We start from the raw sequence: 25,130 nt of genomic DNA on the forward strand, positions 1-25,130 counted from the left end.
TAGTTGAGTTGTTTTTAGATGATAAAATATCCCCTAAGTAGTAATTGGTTTTGAGATTGGATAATAGGATACTCCTTTGTAATAGCATGTTTCCATCACTGGCCTTGTGCACCTTACTGATATTGTAATTCATATTTGTTACTTTATTATACCACAGAAAATTACCTAGAAAAGATGTGGGGCTACATTTAGAATCATAGACAGCTATAACTCAGTCCAGTTTATAACTGAAAAACTAGCTTTAAATAATATGATTTGAGTAGAAAAATAATTCTCTAAGATCAAGTGAGAATAAAAGTTTCGCATTGTACAATGAAACCTTCATGAAAAGATGACAAAACTTTTTTGGAAATGACAAATAATAACATAGCGTAAGTTTTATGATATGTATAAAGTGCATACTGTATTCTGGGTACAGTAATACTATTTTTGAATGCTGAGATTTCTGATAAAAGTTTGCTGTAATGTAGATTTTAATATCCTTTTGTATAGTAACATTTCTTGAACTTGTTTTGCAGCATCTTGAGTTTATAACTTCTTCGTGCTATTGATTGAGTGGTATGAGTGAAATATCCCTTTAGGTCTAATTTCCACTGCCTTAAATGTAACTTATAGGAAGTGTATTCTTGCTTATACTAAATAACTGTTCTTTTTCTTTGGTGTAGGATAAGAAATGGATTCTCAATCATGAAGATGTCACATTGGGAGAATTACTAGGCAAGGTATGTGAATAACTGAGCAAGAATAACCAACAGTCTCTGTATTGATTGAGACCTTCTCAGATACTTTCATTTTCTTCAAAGCTTTTCTCATATGACAGCATGTAGCAAGGCAGATCACACATACCTATAAAAATACAATACTACATCTGTTATAAATACTGTGATGTTAACTGAAATAGTTGTGTGAAAATCTTTGAAAGATTTCAGGATAATCCTTAACATTTTAAAATAGTATATGTATGTTTTACCCGGGAGGAACTGAAAGCCATAACCCTTTTATTATAGCACAGTGGCGCCAAACTAGTGGGCTGAGATTTGAAAAGGAACTGTAACATAATAAAAGTCTAAATAAACACCTAATAGTGTTGCTTTATTAGTTTCTGATTATGTGTCATAGTTTAGAAAAAATGAATTACAGTTCCTTGGGATTTTAGGATTCTGTACAGAATTACAGTATGTAATAACACTAAACACGTATTTCAGTCTAAAAATGAGGCCAGAATACGTGTTTCAATATATTCATTTTGTAACTACCTTTATTAGTTGTCAGAGAAGGCAAATATATGTAATTTAAGCCCCTCTTGCGATCTAACTGGAAGTTTCTTCCAATTGGTAGGCCATTTGAAAGTATGTTATATCTAACAACAATGGCAGATATTTGTTAATTAAGTAGATTATTTGAAAACTTTTTAATTTATAATTGAGTTTCAGTGAATAAATATTAAAGTTTTGTCAATCACTTATTTAATGATGTTTCCATATGAAATCCAGAATTAAGTTTAGCTTTATGGTGACAAATAGTGTAAAATTCCTACATTCAGGGAAAACTAATATAAATTTATGAGTGATCAGACCTAGACCTAATTAAGGTTCAGCATTTTTAGATAAGGAAATAAATGATTATTTATTACTCTTCTGAGTCATCTATAAACTTGATGAATTAACTTTTTCCCTATTTTTTAATCTCTATTGAGAAAGTAAATCTTTGTTGAAATAATCTACTTTTCAGGATTCTTATCGTTTATTATTTTAAAATATCTTTTCTAAATAGAAGGATCAAATTGTTATTGGAAAACAAATTTGTATTGGCTTATTTAGTGGGTAAATTCTGCAGAACCTCAAGGTAAAAGCAGTGAGTGATGTATTCATTTATTTTGCAGTACTCTTCTCAGTTTTAAGGCAATATTTCTTCTTTTCATTACACTAGGTCAGTATCCTAATAGCAGTAATTGAGTTATTATAACAAATAGTATAACAAAGCAATTAATTCCCATGCTAATAGAATTTAGTAATAAATTATAATTTATAATTGTATAAGTATAATAAGTAATTGAATTATTATAACAAATAGTTATAACAAAGCAATGCTAATACAATTAAGTAATAAACTACAAAACTGTACTACATGCTGAAATAAAATATATTGAAGGATAGATTTTTTCAGTACTTAAATAATATTTTCAGTTAAAGAGAAATATTTCAATCATTATGTTTAATTTACTTTGTGATGTATGGCTTATCAGGAGAAATTCAGCTTCTTAGTAAGGCTATTTCAAAGAATAATTATTTTCTCAATGACAAGTAGCCTGTCAGTGTCAGTAAGTTTAATTGTTTTAGATAAAAGACTATGGCTTTAAGGGACACTATATGGCTTAATTTCACATATATTTTAGAAAATGATTTGTCATTTAATGTATTTTACTTCCTCTTTCGAATGAATATTTCCAGCTTTAGAGTATATGAGTAATTAAAGAGAATTAGCCATGGTCCCTATCCTTACAGAATTTGGAGTTATAAGGTAATGTCAGGAATTCTAAATTTTGTTTTTGTTAAGGGAGAGGGTCATGCTCTGTCACCCACACTGTAGTGCAGTGTTATGAATAGATCTCACTGCAGCTTTGACCTTTCTAGGCTCAAGGAATCTTCCCACCTCAGCCTCTCAAGTAGCTGGAGCTACAGGTACATGGCACCTTGCCTGGCTAATTTTTTTTTAAACTTTTTCTAGACCTGGGTCTGACCATGTTGTTCAGTCTGGTCTTGAGCTACTGGCCCCAGGCGATCCTCCTACCTGGCTTTTCCAAAGTGTTGGGATTACAGGCATGAGCTATCACATCTGACCTAGTTTTATTATTTTTTTTTAATTCAGCATTATATTCTTAATAGTCTCTACTTGATATACAGTTGTTATCCAATAAATATTTTCATTTGGTCATCCAGTGTTTATTTTTTGATTGCCTACCATGTGGTAGGCACTCAAGTAGATGCATTTCATGGTGTCAGTGAACAAGCAGACAAAAATATCCATCCTTTCCCTTGTGAAGCTAACATTCTATATAGTAGGGGAGGACACAATAATAAGCATAACGAATAGGTAAATTTTACAGGGTTAGAAGGTGCCAAATTCTTTAAAAAGTGTTGAAGGGTTGGGAGTGCTATTAGTTGGAGTTATAGTTTTTGATAGGAAATCTAGGTAAGCCATATTTTACTTTTGAATGAGAACTTGAAGAAAGTGGGGGAATTTAACCTTGTGGACATTTGAGGGAAGAGGGTTCTTGGCTAATGCAAAGTTTGTTTGAAGGGCAAAGGAGCCTAGTTTTAACTGGAGGAAAAAGGGCAAATAAGATAGGAGAGAAAGTTTGAGGTTTTGAAGTTATAGATCATATAGGACCTTGTAAGCCATTGTAATGACTTTGGCTTTGATTGTCAATGAGACAGTTAGTTGGAAGGCAGTTTTGAGTGGATGAGTGGCATGATCTTACTTTTTGAAAAGGTCACTCTGGAAGTTGTGTTACAAATATGCTGTCGAGTGGGAAAGTTAGGAGGCAGTCGTGCTTACCTGACTAAAAGATGTTGCCAGATTAGGATGATGGCGGTGAAAGTGGTGAGAAGTGGTGAGAAGACATATTTTTGAAATTGTCTGGATGGGCTCTGTCTATGTGTGGCATCAGGGAAAGATGAACATATTTTTGAAAGTGTAGATGGACTCTGTCTATGTGTGGCATCAGGGAAAGCAGACCATTATTTGTAATTGTAACAGGTTTTAGGGAATAAGAATAGGTGCTCAGTTTTAGATGACTCTAATTTTTCTGTTAGACTTATAAGTGGAGATAGTAACAATTGAATATCAAGTCTGGTGTTTTAGAAGAGAGATCTAGGTGCCAAGTACAAATCTGCGGTTGGCATATAGATGTTATTTAAAACCATATGATTAGATGGTTTCAAAAATAGAATGAGTCTCTAGGTGGAGAAGAGGACCAAGGACTAAGCCAGGGCCATACCAACATTAAGGGTCTGGAGGAAAGAGAAGCAATCCTCAAAGGAGATTGAGAAACACCAATGTATTAAGAAGGCAGAAACCATGAGATATGATGCCTTGCAAGACAAGAGGAGAAAGTCCACCAAGGAAGAGAGAGTGATCAGTGTGTTAAATGCTGCTGAGAGGTTAAATGAGATAATAATTGAGAATTAACCATTGGATTTAGCAATGTAAAGATCACTGGCGACGTGGCTGAGTAGTTCCTTGCAATGTTTTATACAAACGATGGATCGGAATGGGCTTAAGAGAGAATAGGAAGAAAAGAAGTAGAGATAGCAATGATGTAACTCTTTGAGGGGCTGCTGCAAAAGAAAGTAAAGACATAGAGTAGTAGCTTTGAGAGGATGATTTGTGCTTTGTTGTATTTGATTAACCTGAGAGAAATAATACTGTGTTGGTTTGCAGTGGGAAATGATCTAGTGAAAAATTCATGATCTGGGAGAGAGAGATGTAAATTGCTAGAGTGATCCTTGTGTAGGTACAGGGGGATGAGATTCTGTTCACATTGGACGATGAACTTCAGTAGAAGTACAATATGTAGTTCATTTTTATAACAGGAAGATTGGTGGGTAGGTAAATACCGGGCTGAAAGTCCAGAAGTTCTCTTTAGATAGCTTTTTTTTTCCTCAATGAAGTAGGAAATGAGATCATCAGATAAGGATGAGGAGGAGAGATTTAGGAAGAGAGTAGAAGGGAAAACATCTATCCAGAATAATAGGAGAGTCCAGAAATGCAGTAATATTATTGAGCAGTATTAAGGGCCCCTTAAACGTTTGTGTTCATGACTGTAAAAGTGAAAACAGTTAGCGTTGTTTTGGTCTTTCTCCAGCCATGTTAGCTTCATAGGTGAAGTTTTCTCCAGGCAGGATTAATCTGCTAGTGCTCTGGTGAATATATTAGATGAATGTGGGAATAAAGATAAGATCAGTTTAGGTGTGAAAATTGAGGTCCTGAATCAGGGTACCTCTCAGAGATGCAAGGAGGAAGATGTGGAGTGAAAGTCTGAATGCTTACAGGGAAAATGATGGTCCTAGTAACTGAAGAAAGTAATTTAGCCAGAAAGAATCTTTTGATGGTTAAAGTGATAAATTTTAGACAAGCTAAATTACAAGTGCTTTAGAATCAATCATTCAGGTAAGTAGAGGTTTGGCAGTAATTGTGTATATCAATATCTCTCAGTTCTATCTCTGATATAATATGACAATTGTAGGGGAACTCTTGAGAATAACAGATGTGAAGCTCAAATTTTTCCATTTTCTAATATATGATGAATATTTACTATGTTGAGAACTCAAAGTATGTTTACTTTTCATGAAAAAATGATTATTTTATAAATATTAAGAGTTGAATATTTGATTAAGTAGTAAAAACTGAATACAGGACTCTTGGTAAAAATTTTAAATACCTTTAAATACCTATACAATAATTTTAAATAATATTAATAATCAGCATTTCAAGGTGTAAATTTTAACTTGTAAATTTTGTAGGTTAAGAGTTACATTCATTTTAGATCTCTAAAATGCAATAATTAGCAGAGTCCTAGTTCAAAGACTTCTTGCTTAACAACAATAACGTTATGGTTTATTATGATGGTTAATATACATAGCTATGTAAAAAATACATAAGCATACATAGGCAGACTTAAAGAAATATTCCTAAATAGCTGTTGTCCTGGTGTGATCTTCTCTGTAATATTTTGTTTTGTACTTAACAATAAAAGAAAAATAAATTGACTTCAAAGTTTCATCACTTCTTAAATAAATAGTCTAAGTAAGGCATTTTGTATCAAAATAGTTTCTAACCACAGAATAAGCTTTGATGTTCATATATTTGGTAGAAATTAGCTCATCACAGGTGACACTGACATTTGTGTTAAGTGCCTCCTCCTCCTTAGTGCCTTTCAGACATTGACAACCTACAATCGTGGCCATTGACAGCCCCTAATCTGCCTTCATTCTGTTGTGTTTCCCCTACTCTCACTTTCTTCTCCAACTGACGTATGGTTGTGTGGAGCAAGACTAGCAGTTATGCTTCAGAATCTTTGCTTTATCTTGAAACATTAATGGATAATTTTTAATATAAAATAGAGAGCTTTGGGCAGTGCCCATAGCTCAGTGGGTAGGGTGCCGGCCACATGCACTGAAGCTGGCAAGTTCGAAACCGGCCCACACCTGCTAAACAAACAAACAAACAACAACAAAAAAAAATAGCCAGGCATTGTGGCAGGCGTCTGTGGTCCCAGCTGCTTGGGAGGCTGAGGCAAGAGAATCACTTGAGTCCAAGAGTTCGAGGTTGTTGTGAGCTGTGACACCACGGCCCTCTACCCAGGGTGACAGCTTGAGACTCTTTTCTTAAAAAAAAAAGAGAGAGAGAGCTTTGAGAGTAAAGAACTAGACAACTAGGCGGAATGAAACTTACTCCTGGAAGCATCAGTTTGTGTTTCTCTTTTTTCCCCCCATTTTTGTTCTTGTCAATTCTCCTGTACCTTCACGCCTCCACATGGTTATAGTGTTGTGTATTTATGCAGTTGGAGAACTGACAAAAGCAACATTACTGATCTTTATTTCCACTCAGATTTCAAATAAAGTGAACAGAGTGCTTAGCTTAACTCAGAACCCTTCAGTGTGTGCTTTCCTTGTATTTGGTAAAGATTTACGTGCTGTTGTGTACCTCAAACAATGAATGTATTTGTATTTGCAGGGAAATTTTGGTGAAGTATATAAGGGCACGTTAAAGGATAAAACTTTTGTTGCTGTTAAAACATGTAAAGAAGATCTTCCTCAGGAACTGAAAATAAAATTCTTACAGGAAGCCAAGTGAGTTTTCTAAAGTAATACAAAATATGTATTTATAATGTAAATGGTTCATTAACATGTAGTTTTGAAGACATCCTAAATTGTGATTTGCTGAAGTAGAGGTACGCACTCGAGAACCCTCGCAAGTAAACACTTTCAGATGATCTCAAAGAACTAGGTGTTAATAAGCACTAAGTATTCTTTATCCTTTAAAACATTGCAGTGGTTTGCTTTGTCACACAGACATGTATGTATACGTATATATGAAATACTCTGATTGTCTTTATATATTACATACAAGGTCAGCAATTAAGTCTACAAACTCATCCTAGAAGTGCTACGTACCTCATTGCTGAAGCACGTTCAAGTCACCACTGCCAGCAGCTAGTCCACCAGGTTCACTTAGTCCCAGCAGTTTAGGAACTCTTTTTCTGAAGTGTCCATTAGAGCTGTCATCCTACCAGGTCTGACAATGAAGTTTGAGAACTCATCCTAGAAAATTTGCTTTGTAAGTTCGACTAGGCATTGGTGTCAGTGTACAGCTCCCCAAGGGGAGTAATTTGAAGGTGACCTTAGTGATATTCAGCAATGAGGTATACAGCATTTTTTCTAGAATGAGTTTGTGAACTTAACTGTCAGACTGGTGTATGTAACATATATGCATTTAAATACACAATTATTTCTATCCTCCTTAGATATTATGGCTTGATTTCTGTTTTCCCAGCTGTTAGCTTTCTTTTCTGAGAATCTCAAAGTTCTTAAGTTTTTGGGGGGTATAAAATTTGTGTATTTTTTTTCTCTGATTGATTTTCTAAGATAGTTACCTTCTCTTTTTCTATTGTTAGCTAAAACTTAATTTTTTGCCTTTATACCCCTGTGTTGTAGTTATAACCATCTCTAGATTAGTTTAAATCCTCTCTAGATTACCTAAACAATGTAAATGCTACATAAAGAGTTCTATTTGTTTCATATTTTGTTGTACATACTCAATTTTCCTACTTACAAAACTGTAAGTACTACTATTACAGAACTGTAAGTAGTAAAATTAAGTATATACAACAAAACATAAAACAGATAGATTGGTACTTAGAGTAAGCTAAATGGACACATGGGTGGATAAATTGATGGACAGACAAATGAATGGATGGGAGAGGAGGAGGAGGATGCATGGGTTCATGGATTTGGGGTGTAAAGGGACAGTGCCATAGGAGACAGTGCCATGGCAGTGAAAGACCGATTTATAAATCCCACAGCTTGGAACATTTTGACGGAAATTTCTCCATTCATCATCTAAAAATGAATATAAAATGGATAAAACTAGTTTGATGCCCTTATTAAATATTATGTATAGAATAACATTGTAAACCATTTCCATGTCCATTATTGGCAATTCAGAAAAAAATTCTAATCATAAAAGGTGTGCTACACGGTTGAAATTCATAGCCTTATTATTTTATACTTAGCCATAGATATTCCTAAGGTAAAAATCTATGTCTAGTATTTTTTTGATATTTAAATTTCTTGTTTTCTATCTTATGATTGTTTTATTGCAAACCAAAGAGTTTAAGTTCATTTCGTAAAGTAGATTATGGAGTTTCATGTTAAAAATGAAAATTATATTCAGGGTCAAAGTTATTGACAAAATGCTTCCTTTATCTTTGAATTTTTCCACTCTGTATTTTCATTTTTAAGTTGCTACATTTTCTATCTAGAACATTATTCTTAGTGCTATCTTTCCTTTAGTTGTGTATGTACAAAATATTAATTTTTTTCCTCCAAACAAGGTAAATTTTTTCATTCTCTTAGGAACAAATATGGCACTTTTCAAATATGAGTGTATTTATAACTATCTCACTAGTATAATAAGGACTAAAATTTGGTAATAGAAATAACCAGTGCAAACAGGCTTCTGAGGAAATCTAATCTATTTTTATCTCATGCTTGGCATCTTATGGCTGAGTCTATCCTATATCTATAGCCTTCTGATGAAATTTTATCTTATCCAAAGTGAGTCTACTCTGCTTTATCTTAAGTCTATATGTTGAAACCATTATTCAATTACTATATTTTTTCCTTTTGCCAACGTTTTTTTGTGTGTGTAGAGACAGAGTCTCACTTTGTCACCCTCGGTAGAGTACTGTGGTGTCACACAGCTCACAGCAACCTCCAACTCCTGGACTTAGGCGATTCTCTTGCCTCAGCCTCCCGAGTAGTTGGGACTGTAGGTGCCCTCCACAATGCCCACCTATTTTTTTTGTTGTTGTTACAGTTGGTCCGGGGCTGGGTTTGAACCTGCCACCCTTGGTATATGGGGCCAGCGCCCTACTCACTGAGCCACAGGTGCCGCCCTCTGCCAACTTTCTTAAAACTTTCTACAATTTTAGGGAAGGGGGCGAGGCCTTGGTGTGTGCCACACTGGGGGCAAGACATGGTTGCAAGAGGGACTTTACCTAACAAATGCAATCAGTGTAACCTGGCTTATAGTACCCTCAATGAATCCCCAAAAACTTTCTACCATTTTGAAATTGATCATGATCATTAAGAAAGCTTTAATTTCACAAATTTACTAGTATGAGACGATTTCTTATTTTTAAGTGTTTTAAAATCAAAGTATATGCATGAAAAAAAATGCTGTGTTAGCACCTTCGTTTTTGATCCACTAATACTTTTTAGCTGTGCTTCTGTGATTATAGCTAAAACCATTTATAATACTTTCAAGAGTTCTATACGTGTTCTAAACTAACTAGTTATTCCTACTTAGCTTGGTTGTTAATCATTCAGAGCAGATGATTTTTGAATTAATATTTACTTGAATTGAGGAGAACTGATTCATTTGCACCTGTTACACTGCCCGTGTTTATCAACACAGCCAGCCCTTTGTATCCATGGATTCTGTATCCATGGATTCCAACAACTACAGATCAAAAATATTCAGGAAAAAAATAGATATTGCGTTTGTACTGAATATGTTCAGACTTACTTTTCTTGTTGTTAATTCCTAAATAATACAGTTTAACAACTATTGACATAGCATGTACATTGTTTAGGTAATCTAGAGCTAATTCAAATTATACACGAAGATCTGTGTAGGTTATATGCAAACACTGTACTGGTTTTTTTTTTTTCTTTTTTTGCATTTTTTGGCCGGGGCTGGGTTTGAACCCATCACCTCTGGCATACGGGGCCAGTGCCCTCTCCTTTGAGCCACAGGTGCCGCCCAACACCTTGCTGTTTTTTATAAGAGATAATGAGCATCCATAGATTTTAGTGTCCACAGGGGTCCTAGAACTAATCCCTCACAGATACTGAAGGATGACTGTACTCACTTGTATTGATCTCATTTATCTTAATTTAGGGTCATATTGAAATTTTAAATTTTGAATTTTGAATTATGATTAAAGTATATTCTACTTTTAGAACACTAGTCATGACCATAAATTAATGTCTTATTTACTATTCAAATGATGATTATTCTTATACTTTCCTCTCGTCTAGAATTCTCAAGCAGTATGATCATCCCAATATTGTCAAACTTATTGGCGTTTGCACACAAAGACAGCCTGTCTACATCATTATGGAGCTGGTTCCAGGTAATGTGATTTGAGAATTTTGCTTAATGACATTTTAATGTCATGTTTTATTACTTTTATATGTTCAGTCTCTAATTTCTCCTTGTGAAGTTTCCAAGGATTTTAACATTTTCCCTTATAACAAAGAGCTTGTATAATACATATGCTCAATATTTTATAGGTTGTAACACTGCTGTTTTGTAGAAAATGTCAGCCGACATTTTTTAAGAGATGGATTTACTATTAGAGTACTTGACACATGGAATTCAGTTATGTGCAGTGTTTATGTGTGAACAGCTGTTTAGAAAAGGTCAGTATGGTTTCAGATCTTGCTTTTTAAAAAAAATTTAATGTAATATGCAATAGTTTCATTCTTTTATGGTCATCCATATAATTCTACCTTTTTGTTTAATGGCACACAGTTTTTTTGTAATGGCACAGAGTGTTCCATTTTGTAGAGTTACATTATTTATCCAAATAGTCCTTTATTTATGGATATGTTGGTTATTTCGATCTTTATCATTTGTTTCTATAAACAGTGCTCAATGACTATCCTTGGACTCATTGTAAGAATCATTTGAAAGTTGTTTGTAGAATAAATAATTCAACAGTGGGATTGTTGGTTATGAGTTGATGTATATTTTGGTCTGTGTAGATGTATTAGCTTTCTATTGCTGCACAACTAATTATTACAATGTAGGGTGTAAAGCAGCACCCATTTATTACCTAATAGTCGCGCAGGTTGGACTGGGTTCTTTGCCCCAGGGTCTCATAAAACTAAAATGTGGTTAGGGTGAGCTCTTATCTTGAGGTTCTGGGAAAGAATCCACTATCAGGCTCGTTGAGTTGTTGGCAGAATCCTGCTCCACACAGCTGTAAGTCTAAGCTCCTCATTTCCTTGCCTGCTGTCACACGGGGGCATCTCTTAGCTTCTCAAAGTTGCCTGGTTTCCTTTTCATATCGTCTCTCTCCACCTTCAAAACTCGTGCAGGCATGTCAAATTCTTGAAGTGTTTTGAATTTTCCTGATTTCCTCTTCTGTTATCAAGTGGAAAATACTCTCCACTTTTAAAAGGGCTCATATGATTAGATCAGGGCCACCTGGATAATCTCTTTATTTTAAGGTCAGCTGTGCCACAATGACAGAGAATGTTATGAAGTGGCATCTTTTCATGCTCGTACGATCCAGGGATCAGAGCAGGGCATCTTTGGAAGGCCACCTTCAAATTTACACTTACCAGAGTAGATTTTGCTGAATTTTCTTAAAGACTAGTTGCAATGTGGAATCTGAAACCTTATCAATGAACTCTTCATACTCTATTACATTATATCTACTGATTGATTTTGCAGTTTCAATGCATCTTTTACCCATGTGGGATTTCATAGCATCATGCTTTAGTTTGTAAAATACCAGTTCACAAGGATAAATATATATATACATACATATATACTACATACTGGTCTACATACTACAGACCAACCTGAGCCAGAGTGAGAGCTCATCTTAAAAAAAAAAAAAAAAATACATATATATATATAATATATAATATATATGAGAGCTCATCTTAAAAATATATATACCTGTTGTATATATATATATGTATGTATATACGTGTGTGTATGTGTGTGTGTATATATATATATATATATATATATACATTTTTTTTTTTTTTTTTTTTTTAAGACGAGCTCTCACTCTGGCTCAGGCTGGTCGGCAGTCCACCCATCAGCTTCCCAGAGTGCTAGGATTACAGGCATGAGCCACTGCACCCAGCCTATACTGACTTACTATTGATTATAGTCACGTTCTTAAGCTGTCAAATGTTGTTCATTCTGTCTATGCTTTTGTATCCATTAACCATCTGCACTTAATTTTTAATTTTCATTTGAAAGCTCAGATTTTATCACTGGTAACAAAAATTGATTTTTTTTTTTTTTGAGGAATCCAGATTTCTTTTGAGGAGTCAAGCTCACTTTATTCATTTTTGAGAAAATGTCTGCCAAATACCTAATTTTTAATTACCTTATTTTGTGATTCCTTATCTTTGTTAGAAAACTTTATCGATATGTAAATGATATTCAATAACTGTAGCATATATAAAGTGTATATGAATTGACTTTTTTTACACTGTGAAACCATTTTCACAATCAAGATAATGAATACATCTGTCACCCTCAGATTTTCTAATGTGTATTTGTAATCCCTTCCTCCTTCCTTTTCTCCCTCCTGTCCCAGTGACCCACTTACCTGCTCTCTGTCATAATGTATGGTTGGCATCTCTTAAATTTTGTATAAATGGAATCATGCAGTGAGGACAGCGCTTTGTATATTTGCACATGGTTATTTTGAGATCAAGCCATGTTATAATGGTGATGTGTATCAATATTCCATTCCTTTTTATTGCTGAGTAGAATTCCATTTTATGAATATACCATAGTTTAGCCATCTAGCTATTGATAGATTTTGGATTATTTCCAGTGTGAGGCTATTACAAATGAAGTTCCTGTGGCCATTCATGTACAAGTGTTTATACAGACATTCGCTTTCATTTTTCTGGGAAACTGCCTAGCAGTAGAATGAATGGAACACATGGTATTTGCATGTTTAGATTTTTAAGGCACCACCAAACTGCTTTCCAAAACAATTGTCCTCATTTACATTCCCAAAAGCAATGTGATAGTTCTGGTTCTTCCACATCCCCCTGTCTGGTACATCTTTAGTCTTTTCAACATTTTTAATTTGCCTTTCCTACTGCCTGATGAAACGCAGCTTTTTTTCACGTGTTTGTTTGGCATTTGTGTGTTATCTTTGGTCAAGTGTCACTTGCCTGTTTTTTAAGTTAGGATCTTTGTTTTCTTGTAATTTAGTCTGAGTTCTTCACATATTCTGTACACCAGTCCTTTCCCTCTCAGGCTGTGTCTTGCCTTGTCACCCTCTTTAATAGTCATCTTTAGAAGAGCACAAATTTTTAATTTTCAGTGACATCTAACTTATCAATTTTGTTTATGGATTGTGCTTTGGTGGTGTATCTAAGAAACATTTGTGGAACTAAGGGTCACAAAGATTTTCTCTTATGTTTACTTCTAGAAAGTTTAAATTTTGGAGTTTATATCTCAGTCTGTGATTCATTTTGTGTAAGTTTTTGAGGATGTTGTGAGGAATAGTTTGAAGTCCATATTTTCAGCATATGAACATCCAGTTATTTCAGCACTACTTGTTTAAATGATTGTCCTTTCTTTCCTGACTTTTTACCTGTCAGGAAGTAAAAAGGGTAAGTCTGTGTTTGGACTCTTAATCTTTTCTGTTAATCCTTTTGTCTGGTATCTTTATGCCAATACCATACTGTTTTGGTGACTTATATTTATAATAAGTCTTGACACAGAAATAAATCCAAACATGCAGTCAACTAATTTTTGATGAGAGGACACGATAGGGGAGTGGCCTCTCTTGATAAATTGTGTTGCAAAAACTGGATTCTACATGGAAAAGAATGAAAATGGATCCTTATTTTTACCTCATACACAAAAATCAACTCAAAATAGATAAAAAGACCTGAATATCAAAACCATAAACTGTAAAATTGTTAGAAAACAACATAGAGGGAAAACTTCCATTCTTGGCAATGTTTTTTTGGAAATTGTAGAAAAAAGCTCAAGCCACAAAAGCAAAATTAAATGGACTACATCAAACTAAAAAGCTTATCGGCACATAGAAAACAATAAAGAAAATGAAACTACAGCATATTCATTGGGAAAAATATTTGCAAACCATCTATTGGATAAAGAATTAATATCTAAAATTTATAAAGAACTCCTACAACTCAATAGTGTAAAAACAAATAATCTGATTAAAAAATGAGCCAAAGACCTGAATAAACATTCCTACAAAGCAGACATAAAAATGCCCAGTGGGTGGGTATATGAAAAGGTGCTCAACATTATTAATCATCAAGAAAATGCAAGTCGAAACCGTTGAAAGATACCATTTCACACCCATTAAGGTGTCTATTATCAAAAGTCAAAAGATAACTAATGTTGGGAAGGATATGGAGAAATGAGAACCTTATACACTGTTGGTGGGAATGTAGATTGGGATAGCCATTATTGGAAACAGTATGGAAGTTTCTAAAGGAATTAACAATAGTCCTATGTTTCCCAGCAACTCCACTTTGGGCATATACACACAGCAAATTCAATCACAATAACCAAACTAAGAAAACAACTCTAAATGTTTGTTAATACATGAATGGATAAAGACAATGTACTAATATATACAATGGAGTATTATTCAGCCCTATAAAAAGAATAAGATCTTACTATTTGTCAGAACATGGATGAGTCTAGGGGACATTGTGCTAAGTGAAATAAGCCTGACATAGAAAGAAAAAAATGTTGCATGATCCCACTTATATATGGAACAAAAAAAAAGTCAAATATGCAGAGAGAAAGAGAGAGAACAAAACATTGGTACCAGGACAGAGGGCAGGAAGGGAGGAGATGGGGATATAGGTCAGAGAATAAAAAGCAGCAGATATGAAGAATGAACACGGCTAGAAATGCCGTGTACAGTATGAGGCCTATCATGGTGAGGAAATTCTCTTCTTTGTTTACAGAGAATTTCATCAGGAATGGATGTTGGATTTTGCCAAATATTTTTTTCCCACATGTACTGACATGATCATAAAGGTTTTTAGAATGTATTAATGAATTCTGTTGATGCTTGAATTTTAAACCAGTTTTCAGTCCTGGAATAAACCCCTCTTTATTATGATGAAATTTTAAATATTGCTCAATTTATTCTGTTAACATTGTGCTTAGAGTTTTTATGTCTATGACCATGTGTGATATCCATCTGTAGTTTTCTTTTCCTATAATGCTTTTTTCTGGTTTTAGAATCAGGGTAATAACTGGCTTCAAATCAGGAGTTAGGAAGTAGTCCTTCATGTCAACCTTTTCAGTTGGTTTAGAAGACAAATACGCGGGCGGCGCTTGTGGCTCAGTGAGGAGGGCACCCACCCCATATACCGAGGGTGGCGGGTTCAAACCCAGCCCCGGCCAAACTTCAACAAAAAAAATAGCCGGGCGTTGTGGCAGGCGCCTGTAGTCCCAGCTGCTCGGGAGGCTGAGGCAAGAGAATCGCGTAAGCCCAAGAGTTAGAGTTTGCTGTGAGCCGTGTGATGCCACGGCACTCTACCCGAGGGTGGTACAGTGAGACTCTGTCTCTACAAAAAAAAAAAAAAAAAAAAGAAGACAAATATGCTTGATTCACTACTTCTCTTCAACACTGTACTCGTTATTTTAGCTGATGCAATTAAGAAAGAAAAAAAAGTAGGCCAGGTATATTGTCTCATGCCTATTCCAGCAGCTTGGGAGTCTGAGGCAGGAGGATTGCTTGAGATCTGGAGCTTTGAGATCCATCTGGGCAACATAGCAAGACCTCCGGTTTTACAAAAACATAAAAAATCAGCTGAGCATGGTGATGCACACCTATTGTACTAGCTCCTTGAGCGTTAGTCACTGGCTACTATATTAATATAACACTATGTGGTATAAACTGTACAAAACTTAATAGGGTTGTTTTATTTTGAACTTTTTGGGAATTTTAGGCTGAAAACAATTTATATGCTTGTCTTCAGTGATTTTCCCTTTAGACAGGGCCTTGAATCCTCTACCTATAAACAAATTATATCTAACTTTCTAAAATAATCATGAAAATTGGGCCAAAATAATAAGTTTGAAAATGATAAACTCATAATTTTATACCATGTTCAAGTCAAGCCTTGGTAACAACCTCTTCCTTCTTTCTGTTTCCTTTTGTCAATATATTGCTCTTTCCCTTTCCCTTTCTCATCAAAAGCAGCCTTATATCTCAGAATTTGTAAAGCTAACTCAGCAAAACTCAAAATCCCTTTGTAAAAATTTCCATTACCAGATGAAAAGCAGAGCAGAGATGGAATTAAATAGACTTGGGTGGCTTTTAAGAACTGTAAGATCATTATCTCCTTCCCTTCTTCCTCCCCTTAGTCCCTCCCTCCCTCTTACTTTTGAAGAGCTTGACCTCTAATAAGTGTTGGTGAGGATTTGGGAAACCACAAATCTCATACATTGCTGGTAGAATGTAAAATGGTACAGACACTTTGGAAAGGAGTGTCATGGTTTCTCAAAAAGTTTAACATAAATTTTTCATGACTCAGCAGTTCTGCTCCCAGGTATCTGCAAGAGAGAAGTGAAAGCACATGTCCATGCAAAGCTGTGTATGAAAATAGTCACAGTAGCATTATTTATTATTTATTATTATTATTTGCCTATTATAATAGGCAAAAAGTAGAAATAACTCAAATGTTCGTCAGCTGATGAGGATAATCAATGTATATATCCGTATAGTACATACTGTTAAGCAACATAGAGAAATGAGCGGCCAGTACAGGCCACAGCATAGATGACCCTCGAAAGCTCTGTGTCAAGTGAAGTCAGATGCAGAAGACTACATGTTGGATGATTCCATTTATATAAAATGTCCAGAAAAGACAGATCTACAGGTAAATAAAGCAGATTATAGTTTCCTGGGACTGGGGTATAGATGGGTATTGACTGTAGACAGGATGAGGTTTCTTTTCAGGGTGATGAAAACATTCAGAGTTGCTCAAAATGCATCGAGTTTACGTTAAGAGTAAATATTATGTATCTTAACTGAACTCTAATATGTCTCTTAAAAACAAAACTCGAGAGACAGGCATTATACAGTTACACAACTCAGTCACTTGTGAATTGTGTGATTTTACTCAACTGACTTTTAACCATTATGTGCCTTTGTGTCTTTCCTAATCCGTAAAATAATAATAAAAAAAAAAAAAAAAAAAGAATAACAAGGTTGTTAAAAGAGCTAACATACCAGGACTGTGTGTGCATGTCAAACACACGTGTGAGTGCACACATATGGGTAAACATCCTAGAGCGTGTGGCACATCATAAGCACTTTGTGTTTGTTTTTATCATCATAATCATTACTGTTATTTCATAATTGGCTGGGAGGGAAAAGTGATTAATTAAAATGACTGCTACATCCAGCCAGAACTTTAACCTGAACTCTGGATCTGCCCCTGCTTCTTATCCTAACCTGAGTCTCCTCTAGCCAAGAATGACCTGATTGGGAAGTACAGTTTGTCTTCAGTTCCCTTCCCACTATCATTTGTGATTTTTTTTTTTTTGCTTGTGTGTTTTAGCTTGTTGCCTTCATAGTCTCATTTTCCTTAAAAGTTAAGACCAAAGTTTTAGCTATAACCTATAATTGTTTATTTGTTAGAAAAATTGTTTTTGAAAATTTGAAACTCTTTAAGACTACTTACAAAGACTATCTTTCTGTCTTTTAGTAAAAGGGATGAAAGGGCAATAACCAACTAGTCTTTATTGTTACAAAAGTAGCACAATAATATATAATATCTTATACTGACACAATTTAAAGTTGTCAAAGCACTTTACCATGATGCCATTTGTTCTACCAGACATTATTGTTATCTGCAATCTGCATTTACTAATAAGCTATTTGAGATTCAGAGACTCATCAATAGGAAGTAGGAAAATAGCACTCTTTGTATTTCTATTATGTTATTAGATTTATAAGTGGGTCAAAATATATAATCCTTTATGAAACAAAAATACAAATGACAATTCAAGCAAAATTTCTATACACGATATTCTGTGGGTAAAAATATGAATCCTCATTCCATAATTTCTCAAACTTGTGCACAGATAAGTAAATAGCTTTTTTCAGTAAACAGGAAATTTTTGTTTGAGTTATTCTCTATACTTGGAATCAAGCTGTGGAGAAAAGATTTAGAAAACTGGTAGGTTAAAAGCAAGATTTAATAACTGCTTAATGTCTAATATGTGGACGGTTTCTACCACGCATTATGCAAAGATTTAATACGCTCCTGTTCTCGTCAGATAACTGAGCCCTTTGGAATAATAAATCCAAAATGTATTTTAACCAGGGTAATGTTTGAGGAAATTATAAGCATTTGAGAATTAAAGTTTTAGTGAATAGTCCAAGATGATCCCGTCTTTATTCAAACCCTTTCTTGAATTCTGAATACTTTGCTTGCCAGCTTGCTTGCTTATGGGTTGCTGGATAAATAAAATCAAATGAATGCCAGTTGTAAATGGCAATGGGAAATAGAGAAAAACAAAAATACCCTCTCATATGCTGAAAGATGGCTCTTTATTTTACAAGTAAAAAAAAAAAGAATAAAAATAAGTAAATTTTTTATTTAGAAAGCCAAATTAAAAGTGAAATTTTTAAGTGATAAGCTACAACTTAAAAAAATATTTATAATATAGTCAGTTGTCATTCATTTTCATATATGCGGTTAAATTAGGGCTTCCACGAGATAGGAGATTAAGCACCTAACCTCCAAGTACAAAAGTGTCTGTGCAGACCCTGGGTAGAGCTGATTAATTTAGCAAACCTTTAAAAATGTCAGGCTCTACTCTTTCTTTCACTGCCTAAAGATTTGTAACTCTCCCTTCTTTTTGACTTGTATGTTCTCTTTCAGTTCAGAACCTTCCGGAACTAATTAAATGTTATATAGTACCTGGTACTTTGCTCAGCCCACACAGATGCCTGGCCCTTGGCAATCATCACACTCATCTTAATTTTAAAATGACTTATGGGTTTGGAACTTTGAGAGTTATTGAATTTCCTTCAGGTTTTAGGCTTTGTCAAAATATATCTTCTCTCTATAACATGACAACTTATTTATAGTTAAAAAAAGAAATAGAGCTCATTCAGTTTATTTTTCTTGATATTTTAGGCTTATAAATCCAGACATGGTTATTAATATTCTCACAAATGTCTTTCAACTTTCAGGAGAAATCTTTCAGTTGTCAGAATTCCTTTTCTTTGATTCATTTCCATTTGTAATACCAGTGGTCAATTTCACTAATTTTTGCCAAAAGATCAGATTCTTTTAATAAACATTTTATCCTTCCCATTAATTACAAAATTTTATATTTTATGTGATTTTAAAGGAATCCATTTCAATTATGTGTCACTAGAAATGACAGTTCCAGCTCCTTTGGTAACAAATCCCAGTTTTAAATCTGGCCTCACAAATGTAGAAAGGATACATTGTGCCAACAAAGGATTAAGGAATGGGCATCGACCTCCTGCTCAAGAGGAGAGAGCTCTCAAAATTTGAACTGACCCCTTTCCTTGCATAGATTTAGCCAATTGCCAATTATTTAACAGCATTACGTAGTAGTCAGTTTTGAGGTCAAGAAAAAGTACAGCTTAGTATTCTTAATATTTTGTATGAAAAATAATAAGACATACCAACTTGTTTGATTTTTTAATGTTGAAAATAAATTGCTAATGAAAACCCTAATTCTATACAGTTTATTGATTATTTTGTGTTATTTGGAGGTAACAATAGAATGTACTCTTTTAAAACAACTGACATATGAGCCTCAATGAGTGTCATTATGAATTATTTCACTGTAAGTTTCAGTTTGAGAGAATGAGTATTTTTTTCTTTTATATGTTAGCTGATAATATGATATCTAAACTTAGACATTCATTTTTATAATTCAAGCATATTTACATTAATGAAAGTGGGAAATAAATGGTCTCAGTTGTCATTTTATATCACAGATAATGTTTTTGATGTAATGTAAAATATTTCCAAAACAACCTTTAGAAAGATAGAAGGTTTAAACTGGTGTTTCTTCCTGACCCAGCAAGACATTGGGTTGCCTTGATGTTTCATTTGCCACTTAATATCCCAAAGCAAATGTGGGAGAGCTAGTTTCACTGGCCATTTCTCCAGACACTAAAAGCACTGGTATCCTTTGAAATTGGAGTTACTTTATTTAATTTTCGTGTGACATAATTGATAACCTTCTGGTGTTTTTCACACGTGGTATTGCCTCTTACCCACGTGTTTCTCAAGTAGAATGCACCCTTGAGTAGGCCACTGCTTTGTAGTGGTGCACGTTCTCTCTCAGGGGTTGAGCTAAATGCTGAAGACAGAAGAAGAATATAAGAAATGAAACCTCATATGTATCTATTACTGTATAACCTCTTTGACAAGAGGGTGTAAGGAAGAGCCAAGGAATTTATTTTCTGTCAGTGAGCAAATGTTGATACCTTATGATAAACGTGAAGTTTTACAGTACATTTGAGCCGTAGATGTCTTATATCTGCTCAACGTGCCTCCTGCTTTTCGTGTCCTGAGTTCCTGATGCCATTTGCATACGAGAGTAAGTACCTCCAGCGAAGAGGCAGGTGGCCTGGGGAGCAGGACAAAGCGTGTCTTGCTCTGAACCATAGTCTTTTAAGAAAGACTTCATGGTATTTGAAGTTCATTAACGATAGAAAGGGTAGGAATTACAGAAACACATATGGATGAACCTGCTATGTGGATGAACATTTCTTCAAAGGAACTGTTGCTTTGTAGGTTAACATTTTTATGTTTTTTTTGCTCTACATGCAAAAGTTCTAAAATTCCCAGAGGTAAAGTTTAACTACTTAACAGATATTTTAAGTAATTTTTCGAAATGCTGTATGTTGACAGTCTATTTATATTTGATGAAAATGTTAGAGGTATGAGCAGGACTAGTAAAACTGTGGTAAATTCAAGTGAAATCAAAAACCAAATTTTACATAAAATGGCTTGTTTTCACAAACATATTTTCCCTTATCCTGTGTGCTACGTGTATGAATCTGACAGTGCCTATGAGGGTGAAATTTTTTATTATGTCAGAATTATGAGGAAAATAGTTATTTTATTAAAATGGTTGGGAACCTATGCTATTTTTTTTAAGATTAAAAGACAACTGAAATTCATTTGAATCAAAGATTTTTGAAAATACTGAATTCACAATGAAAGCTGAACATGAATATACTATTTTATTTTTTTCCTGCTTACATGGAAGAACCAATATATTCTATTCACTCTATTATATAGAAACTAAATAAAAGCCTCTTATCAGCATTAGCCAAAGATATTGTAATGCTATTCTTTTTTTTTTTTTGATAAATTTTATTCCTTTCTAGTTGTAAGTAAGCCTTTGTATTAAGAAATGATAACCACACAAAATCTGGAATTCTCTTAAATTTGTGGAAGAAATGAACCGTATGCATTAATATGTAGGAAGGTAAATTATTCTATTCATAGTAGATGCCAATATTCTTTTAGTAGAATTTTACTTAAACAATATTTAAGACTAGGGATTCTGCTGGATGATTCATTCATTTGTTCAATTAGCAGTTGAGTGCCCACTGTGTATGCCAGATGTTGGGGGTGCAATGGTAAAGAAAACTAACAAAAACACCCCCTTAAAAAGTTAAAACCCTGCTCTCATGAAGCGCACATCTAGTATAGGAATAAAGATGTTAGATAAATAAGTAAAACATATAGTAGGTTGAACAGCATGAAAGTTAAAATATAGAAAGAGGACTATTGTTGGAATGAGGAGAGGTTGAAATTTTTGAGAGTGGCCAGGGACGTCCTCAGTAAAAGCCTGAGGACAGTAAGAGAATACGCTGTATGGATATCACAAGGCTGAGCATTCCAGGCCTGGGGAATGACTGATAGGCACATGGATGAAGTGAGTGGAGCGTAGTGCAGTGGCATTCAAATCATGCGAAGCTTTACAGGTCATGGTTATGACTTACTTCAATTTAAAGAGTCATCTTGTGGTGATTAAACTGAACATCCTGGATTCCTGCTGTCCTTATCAGCTTGCATTGGTCAGTCATGTAAATAGAGGCTCACATTTATGACATATCTAATGGAAAATACTGAGTACTCTTAGGCCTGCAGGCCTAAGAGTCTCTGTTTTGTTTTGTCAAATAGATAGGAATGGATATAATTTTGCTATCTCTTCTTTTCCCTTTATAAATTTGCATAAGTTTTAGGATGAAATCAATCTTCTACTTACTAAATGCTCATTTTATGACCAGCAAAATTAATTACTCCTGAAAATTCATGATGCACTTTTTTCTTTTCTCATTTTTTATCAATCTTCTGGTCATATTTAATCTCTCTTCTCATTTAGGTATTCGTTTTTCCCTCATAGGCTCTCCAGTGCTGTGTAACATAAAACATCTTCACAAATTATCTTAAGAGATTGTACTTTGTTAAGCATTGTTATACCATAATCACTTGAAATGTAAAATAATATTAGAAACTTACATTATTACAGTTTAGTGTATGTGTAATGCTTCCTAGTCTTCATTTGCCTTCATTCATTTTTGTGAAACAAAGTATTAGGTTATTTTTATTTATTTTTTAAATTGATCTAACATAAAACTTTATACAAAATATTTTTTTTATTATTAAATCAAAGCTGTGTACATTAATGCGATCATGGGGCACCATACACTGGTTTTATAGACCGTTTGACACATTTTCATCACACTGGTTAACATAGCCTTCCTGACATTTTCTTAGTTTCTACATTTACTAAGTTTCACATGTACCCTCGTAAGATGCACCGTAGGTGTAATCCCACCAATCACTCTCCCTCCGCCCATCCTCCCCACTCCCTTGCATCCCTCTCCCCCTTCCGTATATTCTTAGGTTATAACTGGGTTATAGCTTTCACTTGAAAGACATAAATTAATTTCATAGTAGGGCTGAGTACATTGGATACTTTTTCTTCCATTCTTGAGATACTTTACTAAGAAGAATATGTTCTAGCTCCATCCATGTAAACATAAAAGAGATAAAGTCTCCATCTTTCTTTAAGGCTTTTTACTTTGATCAGGTCCCAGTAGTATATTTTGAAGCTGCTTCAATTGCCCCGGGGGTCCTCCTCATAAAATACTCGCTCAGACCAATTTCATCAAGGGTTTTCCCGGCACTCTCTTCTAGTATTTTTATAGTTTCATGTCTTAAGTTTAAATCTCTAATCCAGTGAGAGTCTATCTTAGTTAATGGTAAAAGGTGCGGGTCCAGTTTCAGTCTTCTACAGGTTGCCAGCCAGTTCACCCAGCACCATTTGTTAAATAGGGAATCTTTTCCCCACTGAATGTTTTTAATTGGCTTGTCAAAGATCAAATAACGGTATGTAGCTGGATTCATCTCTTGGTTCTCTATTCTGTTCCAGACATCTACTTCTCTGTTTTTGTGCCAGTACCATGCTGTTTTGATCACTATCGATTTATAGTATAGTCTGAGGTCTGGTAGTGTGATTCCTCCTGCTTTGTTTTGATTTCTGAGTAATGTCTTGGCTATTCAAGGTTTTTTCTGATTCCATATAAAATGAAGTATTATTTTTTCAAGATCTTTAAAGTATGACAGTGGAGCTTTAATAGGGATTGCATAAAAATTGTATATTGCTTTGGGTAGTATGGACATTTTAACAATGTTGATTCTTCCCAGCCATGAGCATGGTATGTTTTTCCATTTGTTAACATTTTCAGCTATTTCTTTTCTTAGAGTTTCATAGTTCTCTTTATAGAGATCTTTCACGTCCTTCGTTAGATAAACTCCCAAATATTTCATCTTCTTTGGCACTACTGTGAATGGAATAGAGTCCTTAACTTTTTTCAGCTTGACTATTGTTGGTCTATATAAGGGCTACCGATTTATGAATGTCGATTTTGTAACCTGAGACGCTGCTGTATTCCTTGATCACTTCTAAGAGTTTTGTAGTAGAATCCCTGGTGTTTTCCAAATATACAATCATGTCATGTGCAAAGAGCGAAAGTTTGATCTCTTCTGACCCTATATGGATACCTTTGATCGCCTTTTCTTCCCTAATTGCGATGGCTAAAAATTCCATTAGAATGTTAAAGAGCAGTGTAGATAATGGGCAGCCTTGTCTGCTTCCTGATCTGAGTGGAAATAATTTCAATTTAACTCCATTCAATACAATATTGGCTATAGGTTTGCTGTAGATGGCCTCTATCAGTTTAAGAAATGTCCCTTCTATACCAATTTTCTTAAGTGTTCTGATCATGATGGGATGCTGGATATTATCAAAAGCTTTTTCTGCATCAACTGAGAGAATCATATGGTCTTTGTTTTTTAATTTGTTTATGTGCTGAATTATACTTATAGATTTATGTATATTCAATCAGCCTTGAGACCCTGGGATAAAACTGACTTGGTCATGATGTATAATTTGTTTGATGTGTTGCTGGATTCTGTTTGTTAGGATCTTGTTGAATATTTTTGCATCTATATTCATTAGTGATATTGGTCTATAATTTTCTTTTCTTGTTGGGTCTTTTCCTGGGTTAGGGAGCAGGGTGATGTTTGCTTCATAGAACGTGTTAGGTAGTCTTCCTTCTTTTTCTACCTTTTGGAACAGGTTGAGTAATATAGGTACTAGTTCCTCTTTAAAGGTTTAGTAGAATTCTGACGTGAAGCCATCTGGTCCCGGGCTTTTCTTTCTAGGGAGATTTTGTATGGTTGATGCTATTTCAGAACTTGATATAGGCGTGTTCAACATTTCCACTTGATTCTGGCTAAGTTTTGGAAGGTGACATGCTTCCAAGTAGTGTTCAATTTCCTTCAGATTTTCATATTTCTGAGAATATAGTTTCATGTGATATTCATTAAGAATTTTTTGAATTTCTGAGGAGTCTGTTGTTATTTTGTCTTTGTCATTTCTGATTGATGAGATTAGAGATTTTACTCTTTTTTTCCTGGTTAGGTTAGCCAAAGTTTTATCTATTTTATTGACCTTTTCAAAAAACCAACTTTTTGATTTATTGATCT

At 34.4% G+C, this 25,130-nt stretch overlaps 1 protein-coding gene across 3 annotated transcripts in view; it reads left to right on the forward strand.

The window, feature by feature from the left end:
• The window catches only part of FER (FER tyrosine kinase), a 392,818-nt gene that overhangs the window by 255,863 nt on the left and 111,825 nt on the right, over positions 1-25,130 (forward strand). For all 3 annotated transcript variants that reach the window (XM_053566752.1, XM_053566753.1, XM_053566755.1), the window contains 3 exons: positions 666-722; positions 6,739-6,854; positions 10,329-10,423. In XM_053566752.1, coding sequence (XP_053422727.1) covers positions 666-722; positions 6,739-6,854; positions 10,329-10,423 — 268 coding nt within the window. The remainder of the gene's footprint in view (positions 1-665; positions 723-6,738; positions 6,855-10,328; positions 10,424-25,130) is intronic.

The sequence above is a fragment of the Nycticebus coucang genome, chromosome 17, assembly GCF_027406575.1.
Source record: "Nycticebus coucang isolate mNycCou1 chromosome 17, mNycCou1.pri, whole genome shotgun sequence".
In the NCBI taxonomy this organism is placed as follows: Eukaryota; Metazoa; Chordata; class Mammalia; order Primates; family Lorisidae; genus Nycticebus; species Nycticebus coucang.